The sequence below is a fragment of the Aspergillus niger genome (assembly GCF_000002855.4).
Source record: "Aspergillus niger supercontig An01".
Lineage (NCBI taxonomy): Eukaryota > Fungi > Ascomycota > Eurotiomycetes > Eurotiales > Aspergillaceae > Aspergillus > Aspergillus niger.
In genome coordinates, this window is record NT_166518.1 from 1,489,657 (window position 1) to 1,499,522 (window position 9,866).

At 49.1% G+C, this 9,866-nt stretch overlaps 3 protein-coding genes across 3 annotated transcripts; all 3 read left to right on the forward strand.

Moving 5' to 3' along the window:
* Window positions 1-1,910: 1,910 nt before the first annotated feature.
* Window positions 1,911-2,466, forward strand: An01g06300 (hypothetical protein; the record flags this gene model as incomplete). Its single annotated transcript, XM_059748665.1, has 2 exons — window positions 1,911-2,048; window positions 2,224-2,466. 2 exons carry the CDS (start codon window positions 1,911-1,913, stop codon window positions 2,464-2,466), a joined length of 381 nt encoding a protein of 126 aa, XP_059599550.1.
* A 145-nt stretch (window positions 2,467-2,611) lies between these two features.
* An01g06310 (uncharacterized protein) lies at window positions 2,612-4,764 on the forward strand (the record flags this gene model as incomplete). Its single annotated transcript, XM_001389018.3, has 2 exons — window positions 2,612-2,744; window positions 2,828-4,764. The coding sequence occupies 2 exons, from the start codon at window positions 2,612-2,614 to the stop codon at window positions 4,762-4,764; spliced, it is 2,070 nt and encodes a 689-aa protein (XP_001389055.1).
* A 2,292-nt stretch (window positions 4,765-7,056) lies between these two features.
* On the forward strand, window positions 7,057-9,781 carry An01g06320 (uncharacterized protein; the record flags this gene model as incomplete). Its single annotated transcript, XM_059748677.1, has 12 exons — window positions 7,057-7,095; window positions 7,182-7,272; window positions 7,353-7,399; window positions 7,450-7,591; window positions 7,748-7,864; window positions 7,905-8,021; window positions 8,230-8,302; window positions 8,393-8,521; window positions 8,610-8,678; window positions 8,882-8,924; window positions 9,257-9,394; window positions 9,485-9,781. 12 exons carry the CDS (start codon window positions 7,057-7,059, stop codon window positions 9,779-9,781), a joined length of 1,302 nt encoding a protein of 433 aa, XP_059599551.1.
* Window positions 9,782-9,866: the final 85 nt, after the last annotated feature.

Consider the following 9,866-nt stretch of genomic DNA (forward strand, 5'->3'; position numbering starts at 1 on the left):
CATTTTCATGCAGCAGGCCTTTGCTGTCACCGCAGGAGTGGGTCGAGCACATAAATGCAACGAAAAAGAGATGCAGCCAGCTGGAGTCTCCTCTACAGGGATTGGCCAACTACGGCAACCCACCCCGGCCAAGGTGTGCACAGTTGTGGAGCAGTTGCTCATGTTTCAACCAATCCACTGCCTGGATCCCTAGTATTGGGTCGGATTGAAGGCTGTGGTCGCCGTTCCAGGTTTAGGCGGCAGGAAATCAAACTCCAACCGTTCCGTTTTCAGTCAAGACGGACCCCATCGGCAAGGAAAAATCCCACCGGTGCACCATCCACTTTGTGCCGCCGGGAGCTGAAGTGTGTAAGACTTCCGATCTCTTTTTCCCTCTGGAGACTTTACCTTCAACCAATAATAGATTTAGATCTCACTTATCTTACATTCCCTGACTCAGGGGAGGTGGGATGGTGATTGGAGGGGAGAGCAGACCAATCGCCCGTAGACGGATGATCACCGTGGCTGTTGCACCAATGCGCTGCCGGAGAAAATGGGAAAAAAAGGCCCTCGCTAAGTCAGTACTCTAAATAAAAATCCAACAATTCCATCGGGCGCGGGCACCACCGGTGGATCGGTAAATAGGCGCTGCATTGGTACCCGGCCACTTGCCACTACGTACACTCACTGCTCTTACTGTATGGGGATGCGGTTGATTTATCCGCAGTACTGCCGGCCGGTCATGCTCCGTCTCGCTTGCATCGCATGTTTTGTGAGCAATTACAAATACTCGGATCGAGTGAGATACTACACATAGAAGAGAGTCATGGCCACCGCGAATTTTCACAATTTTATGAACATTTGGGCATAAGTGACTAGACCCAGAAGGTCTTCAAATTTTCTGTGGTTTAAACCACACTGAGTACGGAGTACACAGTAGAGTAATGAACAATTGAATATTACTTCTTGGTCATCAAAACCAGTTTTCGCGCACAGGCGCGTTGCTCAATCAAACAGTTAAAAGTCACCTGCAAGAGAATCCATAGAAGGCAGGCGTCTGGAAGATCGTTACGCCTTACCCGTGTGACACATGGTAACACTAACAACTACTAATTAACTCAACTATATGCATGTACTTTCCTGGAGGGACAGCCTGTCATCGTCCCCTTCTGCCCGGATCTGCATAAGCTCTCACCTAAATAGAAACTCAAATAGCGACTACGAAGATCAGAGCCTCTTTGACTGATGGCATCAACCGGTTTGTCGGACATGGTTACACCGTGACTAAGAATGAAGTCACTGACTCCTGCAACGCGATGGATTCAGCAACAAGGAATGTCCATGCCGGTCTGCAGCTATCCGATGGTCCCTGATGAAATTGTCCAGTATGTGGTATGCCCTTCGGTCGCTTCATTATACCCATATTCCGTATACATTCCCTGGTGGTGTCACAGGCAAGGGATCGTATGTATCCAGGGCTGGGGCCAGACCAATCCTGCGGTGACAAAGGTCCCCCGAAACTCCCCCAAGTCTGATACCAAGGGATTGTAGCCACATTCAGGCGGTTCCATGGTGGTAATTACTTGGCTTCATCAGCAGTGCCAGGGGGTTCCATTGTTGCGCAAGGATGAAAGGGCGTCAACAGGAGTTTCCAACCCTCGGAAAGGAAGGCGGACGATAAAGCTGCGGGATAAGCTTTGGTGCTAACGAGAGTCTGCAGGGATGCTATCTCACAAACTTAAGCATAACAGAGGATCACACGTGCCCGCGTGCCGGTGCAGAAGACAAGGTTTTCTTCTGAGGAAGAACCTCGGCAGAATTACAGGCTCCTCTGCAGCTCAGTCACTAACCGACCATATCTTGCCCTGAATGTGTCCCTGGGCCTCCTTTGAATGCAGCCCTGGGCCTTTTTAAGAAGATTTATCTCCCGCATGTCTTTTCCGAGGATGGGTAGATCGTGGATTCAGGGACGACCCAACGATGAGCCCGACCCGGGAGCCCCACGATCAGCCATGGAAAACCATCTCAAGGGTCTGCCAACTCGCGAGGGAAAACTCGGCAGAGGAAGTGTACTTCGCTGAGTGACCTGGCCTGGAAACAGGATTGAAGCTGGGTTGTGAACATCTGGAATGCGGGGGTAGTAACCTTTGATTGAAGAATGTGAGAGCCCGGGGCCGGCCTAGAACGAGCCGAGGACGGCGACAAACTGACAAGAAACGTCGAGGATGATCTACGATCTGAAAGATTCGATCTGCCGGGCCCGTCTCAGGGCTGAATAATGAAATTCATGACCCAGGGGTAAGTTCTAGGTCCGGGGCCGCGATTGGTCGCCGCCTGGCTGGGCAGCTGCTTTTACATCCCGAACTATGGACGAGAACGAATAGCCATACTTGCTACCAGTTCCTCCATCACTCTTGTGCTAGATTCCAAGCCTATCAGAACGACAAATATTGTGACCCACTGTTTCCAGCAAAAGTATGTACCTGAATCAAATTGTGCCGCAGGCGATGATGATGGGGACGGGGTACTTGAATGCCGTATGCCCTGGAGGCTCAGCGTGCTGCCACGGGTGAGCGGCGACATTATTGTGTAACACATACACCATCTCTTTCTGCCTCTCTTCCTGCAGACCATGAGGTGCTTTGGGGTTTCATATCTCCAATGGGTCTGGGGATGCGCTCTTCTGCAAATTGTCGTGTCTGCCTCCTTTGCTCCCATCCTGCCTCCGGCTTACCCCCTTGCTGTTCGCAGCCCCTATCTGTCTTGTTAGTCTACCTCTACTCTGGACTACAGTCCTGATTTGCATTGCCTACATTGTGTAGAATCAATTGTATACTGACGTATACAGCTTGGCTTCCCGGAAATCAGGCCTCTAGTCTTCCCTCTAGCTCTCCTCAATTTTGGTTTGGAAATAACCTCACATGGTCTGTCATTGCTCGCGTAGATGGACAGGCATACAGTCTTTTCGGAGTCTCCAAGAAGTTGGAAGGCATCGAGGCTGCTACTGTCAGAGATGGCAATTTCACCTCGACGCACAGCACTTTTCTGCTGACAGCCGGGTCGAAGAATTTCACCCTCGACTTCTTTTCGCCTGTCTCCCCGACAAACTATCTACGCCAGTCACTGCCCTTTTCGTATCTCACGATATCAGTTAATGGGGTATCGAGCAATGACTCCGTTCAGATCTATTCAGACATCGATTCGTCCTGGACTGGTCAACCGAAGAACGCGACTTGGGCTTTCTCAGAAACTAACAGTACCTCAGTGTTTCAGCTGAGTCCCGTGGAAGAGGCCTTGTTTTCGCAAAATGCTCAAGAACAAGCGCTGTGGGGCGAGACGGTTTACGCCACGCGGGCTACAAATGGAAGCGTCCTGTCTTCTGCTTCGGGGCCGTTATCTGCTATGCGTTCTCAGTTTGTGGCCAATGGATCTCTGAGCAACTCATACGCAAATTGGACATCTGATGGTGTTGTAGCATTTGCGCATGAGCTGGGATCTAGTGCAAAGAATAGTTCAATTACTTTCGCGATAGGCCATGTGCGCGAGCAGACCATTGATTACCTCGGTAGTACGCAAACTGGATACTACCGAGCAGATTATCCAAATACTGCGTCCGCCGTCTCACATTTCCTTGATGATTACTTGGATGCACTGAATGAGTCGATCACTATGGACAAATTCATCCAGAAAAGTGGAGAGTCATCATATGGCACCAACTACTCCGATATACTTGCACTGTCTCTTCGCCAAATCTACGGTGGCATGGAACTCACAATCCCGAATGATACATTAGACACCAACGACACCATGGCCTTCATCAAAGAGATCTCCAGTGATGGCAACATCAACACCGTCGATGTCATCTACGCATCATTCCCGGTCTTCTACGTCCTCAACTCCGACCACATCCGACTCCTCCTGAAACCCGTTTTCGAGTACATGGCCAAAACCAACTACACCTACGACTTTGCCGTACACGACATCGGGATGGACTACCCAAACGCCACCGGCCACAGCCCCAAAGGCGAGTTCATGCCCGTCGAAGAAAGCGGGAACATCCTCATCATGACCTACGCCTACGAAAGCGCAACCAACAGGACCAACATCACAAGCACATACTCTCCCCTTCTTCAAAAATACGCACAATACCTCAACACCTACGGCAAATATCCCGACGCACAACTCTCCCTCAACGACGCCCTAGGCAAGATCGCCAACCAAACCAACCTCGCCATGAAAGCAGCCAGCGGCCTAGCCTCCTACGGCCACCTGACCTCACAGCAAAACTACACCGACGCAGGCAAATCCATCGCCGACGCCCTCTATAACGGCCGGCTAGGCACAGACCCCAACGGCACCTATTTCACGATTCAGTACGGAAGCGACTCCTGGTTCCTCGCTTACAACCACTACGCGGACGTCCTATTCTCCCTGGACCTCTTCCCGGACGAAGCCTACAATGCCACCACCGCCTTCTACCCTACCGTCCGCAAACCAGCGGGCGTAGCCCTCGACGCTAACCTCGACTGGGGCCAAACCAACTGGCAGGGGTTCGTAGCGGTAACAGTCACCGACGAAGCAAGAGACATGTTCATCTCCGATATCCATGCCTACATCGCTAATGGACTCAACGATGTACCCTTCTCGGACCGGTACTGGGTAAACGATAGCACTACTGGTGAGGCTGGTGAGTACTTTGCTTTCCGTGCAAGGCCGGCGCTGGGGAGTCACTTTGCGTTGATGGCCCTGCAGGGGGCGGATCAGTGGGGTGGGTTGATTGCTTGATGGGGTTGGCATATATATTGCATTCTGCGTGCATTTGTAAATAGTTTTAATTGAGTTTTAGATTTGCAGTGATAGAGAGAATAGATCCATGCATCATTCCTAACTTGCTCAGTTGTGATGAGTAAATGTAAAATTATCTGCATCTCCTGCGACTTATATTAATGATGGGATGTACTTAGATCGGGATAGTGTTACACATAACACCCACAATCAGAGGCAGAAATGGTAGTAGACCAGTAGGCACAACGCAACGTACTCTCTTATTATTTACTTTTCCAGATACCGGATATATATATCACAGCAGAATATCGAATTAACATTCAATGAAAACGCAATACCAACTAGTACAACGTGGGTTTAGTATTTATCCTTTTTAAATGACATAGAAAGCCAACAACTACTAGGTTGGCTGGCAATAATATCATTATCAAAAAGGCTTTGGAATTAGCTGCATAAAAGTTTTGTATCATGTATGAAACATCTGTATTGATAATATTTCTGTTCAATTTTACTACTTAAGGTATTCAAATTGTAGTTGGGATTAAGCAGTCCGTGGTTACTTATATATATATTTACTGATTGTCTACGATAATCTCCTACCATCATACTGCTAGTTACTATTACTAACTCTCGGGCTACACTAGTATGGAGTCAATATTAGTGAGATCTTCTGCAAATTAACTCAAGATCTTATACTTGTGTCCATTTCTTGAAATGCTATATATATATTTGGAGCAATTGAGATAAGTAGTATTATCGTAGAGATACAAAAGGTATGACTTGTTTTAGTATTAATAGTATTACTACATCATTAGAAATACTAGTAGGAATCGAGTAAGAACCTAAGGGTGCCGAGAGACGAAAAACACCTGATAGTAAAAGTGTATAATGAATCCCCCTCCTCCTCCTCAATTCTCTTAGGTTACGACTAGTAGTCACATCAAAGTCAATCACCACCAAGGCCAAGATATACTCTGCATGGTATTAATTCAGGTAAATTCTTTTTAACATCGTATTAGTGTGTTAACCTTTTTTACACGCTATACGCACAATGTGTGATTTCTGTATTCTAATGTGATTTATTGTGTAGAGATGATTATTACTAGAGGGGCTGAATATGAGTGTGATTTTGATTGAAGTATACTATCGTCGTAAGGTTGGGTGCGAGACTAGATAGGTGATGGGATGCAAATGAGTGAGGTTTGATAGGGTCTAGATAGCGCGTTCGGTCGCCATTGGATTCACCGTAATGAGTAAAGGTTTCCGAGGTGGTAATGGTAGCAAAGCAAGTAATTAAAGGATGGATGAATGTCCGGTCAGGTCACGGTTAGCAAAGGGCATGGGTAGTTGTGGAATCGAAGACAATTGGTCCAGAAATGGCAGCAAGCTCGTTATGTAGGATCTGTGTCTTAGATAAGTTGAAGCTTGAGCTTACACGTGTATCTTGAACAGATGGGATATGCTACATAGTTAGAGAGACGCCTGCGGATGGTAGGTCGAGACGTAATACGCTCATGTTGCTGTTCAATATGGTTGGCTGATAAGACTATCTGGTTAGCAAGTAAAATGACAGTATTGTGATTGTTGAGCACGACCTGCATTGCAGATGCAATTCTACCATGCTGTCAGGCAAGCAGTGTAATAGCAAGTTTAGTAGTGTAGTATCGTGTGTCAAAATCTACATAGTAGAAATCTGTTCGCATTTTATCAACAACTCTGGTGATTGGAACCTGGTCTTAGACCTCCAACCTCGTAGTTGAAGAGCAACTGCCAGGTTTCCGGTTGGATTTGAGATGGGGCGAATCTGGAGTCACTCTATAACGCAACAAACTGCAGGAGAAAAACCATCAGCGGATGCATTCGGATGCAGACGTACAATTCCCTCAAGCTCGGACCTTTTGCCTCGTAATTGTCGACAGCTTCTGTCCGTTCTTCAGACAGACCGAAGCCCCACTATGGGCAAAGCATCATTTCATCTCATCACGGCGACTCCGTATGCTGTGCCAGTCGAGAAGTAAACGTAGTAACCTCCCAAGTTGCACACATCTGTACACATCCGGCTCTTCGGCTCGGCGTATCTCCGGCCCAGCTGACCCAAGTGGTCTGACGAGAATTCCAACATGTCCACTCTCTAACCGAGCATGTCCAAGATTCTGGGCGAATCAATATGCTGACGCCTTATCAAGCGCCCTAACATCCAGTCCTATGCGCTGCAGCTGTGGGCTCGAGACGATGCTAAGCCGTCAAGCATGGAACGAGCGTCCCGGATAGACAGCCAGGTCCAACGGGCTCATGGCACCATGCCCCATCGTTGCTAATGCAGAGTGGCCAGTTCGTTTATCACCGAGTGGCCCAGGATGACAGATGAGTTGCGAGATGGAGGGATTCATATATAAGCAAGACCTGCATTTTCCCAGTCGGGAATGACGATGACGTCTTGCAGGAAGAGAAGGATTTGCGGAGACGGTGTATCTGATGTGCTGGCTAATCAGCAGCTCCAACACACCGGTATGGTCCAATCCGATATCCAACGCGCGCGACTTTTTCTGACGCCATGCCTATTCGAGTCAAAGCGGCCGGCCCCCCAGGCGCATCTGGGCGCATGGAGAAATCTACCAGAAGATTCAGCGAAGAGGTCTGTGATCTGGAATCCACCCGTGGCTTCAGCCAGGCCCGCTGTTCGAGGACCTTGGCCCCAACAGTGGTCGTTCCTTCTGGACCGACTTCGATTGTCCCGTCGGCACGATTAGGGTAAATCCAATCCCCCGGCAAGAATCAGGTGGACCCACTGGCCGCCTTTTGATCGCGGTACCCAACGGTGAGGCCGGTTACCTTCCGCCGGCCGAGATGTAGAGGGAACTAGTATAGTAGTATCTCGATTCTAGCTAGCCCTGGTCCATTCCAGCTGACGCTCGAGGATTACTCACACGCGCAATGTTGGTGGAAAAGCGCCGGGCGGAACGGTCGGGCTTTTAGTCCGGAGTATGGCTAGCTGTAGGATGCATGCACCTCGCACTGTGGGCTGAGCTTGATCATTGGGCAGCGAGGGCAACGTCACGGACGATTGGTGGGATGCCTATGTGTGATGCTGCTGGAAGGCGTGGGAGGCGTGGGCGTGGGTGTGGGTGTGTGTGGGAGAGGCTGCGGAAGAGGCTTTGTCGCAGCCGGGGTCCATCATCCACGGAAAGTACGCCATGGTGCCACCGTGCCCGATTCCATCGAGCTTCTTGTGAAAGAGCAAAATGACAAGCGGGTAGGTCAGTAACTCCTCCGTGACGTTAGAGCCAACGGCTTTCCCCTCTTCAGCGGGGTATTGGCTCTTGATGGATTGAGTGATTCAGGATGATCGTTAACGAACCATAGCTAGCTAGCTAGCTAGCTATGAGAGGATTGGGGTTTTGGCTGACATCATCGGGTCCAACATCTCATGATTGCGGAGCCGAAGGAGATATTCGGAGATGTGAGACACGGATGCCATGCAACAACAGAGACACAGCGTGGACGGAGAAGAAGGAGGGATTGAGACACTAGCTGTCTAGTAAGAGTCGTCGTGTAGGTGTACAGTAGCGTTAGCTCCCAAAGTAACAGTTGGGTGAAGGAACGAACCATCGAATCAGGCCTGAGGCAGCCTCGGGCGGCGGGAGAGTCACGGGCCCGCACCCCTTATGCCAGATCCGGCAAGGCGGGAAGAAAGCAGGCCAATGAGAAGACCGATAGGCCCCCAAGAATCTGAGTTACCCAAAACAGCAAAAGCAGGGTTCATGGAGGCCTAGCACTAAGCCGCGATAGGCAAAGGGCCAGGAGCCGAAGATGGGGATTTGACTTTTAGGTTTTTTGGCTGCAAGTGGATTTGGGGTGGATCCCGGCTTTGTCCCAAGACGGCATGACGAGAGATTCATTGCTGGCCTGTCGGGGTGGAAGCATCCATTTTTTTTCTTCTCTTGTCTTCTCCCCATCCATCTTTCACCTTTATCCCGGAACTGATGGATATCCGTTTCCCGGATGGAGATAGACCGCTTCTTATTCAGTTTCGGGGGAAGATCTGGGATAAACTACACTTAGTCTCACAAATAGTCGGTAGATTATTGTTAGGATAAACGGGGGGGCGCTGCTTCAGGGGGTGTGACTGCTTATGCCTGATTGGGTCAATTGGGGTGGTGGTCAGTGGGGCATGTCAAGGATGGGGGAAGAAAAGCACACCACTAAACCCGACTAAATTAATACTAGTTACTGGTATTAGATAGTAGTTGTCTATCTACTAGTAGTTGTGAACAGTTAACCCTCTTTTTTTCCTTTATTTTTTTTTGTTTTTTTTCTCTTTCTCGTGGAAGATCACAGACGGTATACCATGTAGAGTAGGATGAACACTGGACATGCACAGTACTTGCTTAATTGTACTTCTTTTTTTAAACCAACAATTGTACATCAAATCTTTCTAATCAATGATCATCCTCTCAAGATGGCAAGTCATCAGCGAGCAGGGTCATGACAGACAAGCGACAGAAAGAAAAGAGGCAACAATGATCCAGGGTTCAGTACACCGCGACCCAAGACAACCATTTGCCCATTCGACCGCATGATGCATCAATCTGTCTCTGTCTCTGTCTCTTTGCCTTCTGCTGCTACGGCGGTTGGGGCGCCGAGCCCCTCGTAGCGCTGCATTAAAACACAACAAATCCTTTTTTTGCCCGCATTTACTGGTTTCGTCTGTCTTTGGGAGGCCAGAGCCCTCCAAATCCATCCAAACCCATGCCCATACCATCGGGGATTCGCACTCTTACTGCCTCCGTGCAAAAGACGACGGAGTGGGGCAGCGATCTATCGGCTAGCTTGGGACGACTTTGGAATTATTGTTGGAAAACTGCTTGGTGGTGGAGGGAAAAAGTGGGTTGTGGAATTGAAGGTGGTCGATGAGCGGGTTTTGGAACCTTCTGCCGGAAAAGAGGCCAACAGTGACCTCTTTCCTTCTTCTCTCTCTCTCCTCAAAAAGCATGGGGAGTCGAGTCGAGTCGTTTGAATATTAAATCTCATGGATCTCCAGCAATCCACTCCGGCCAAGAAGGTGCTGTTGAAAGTTGAGCTGTAACAGTCGGAGGGGATCT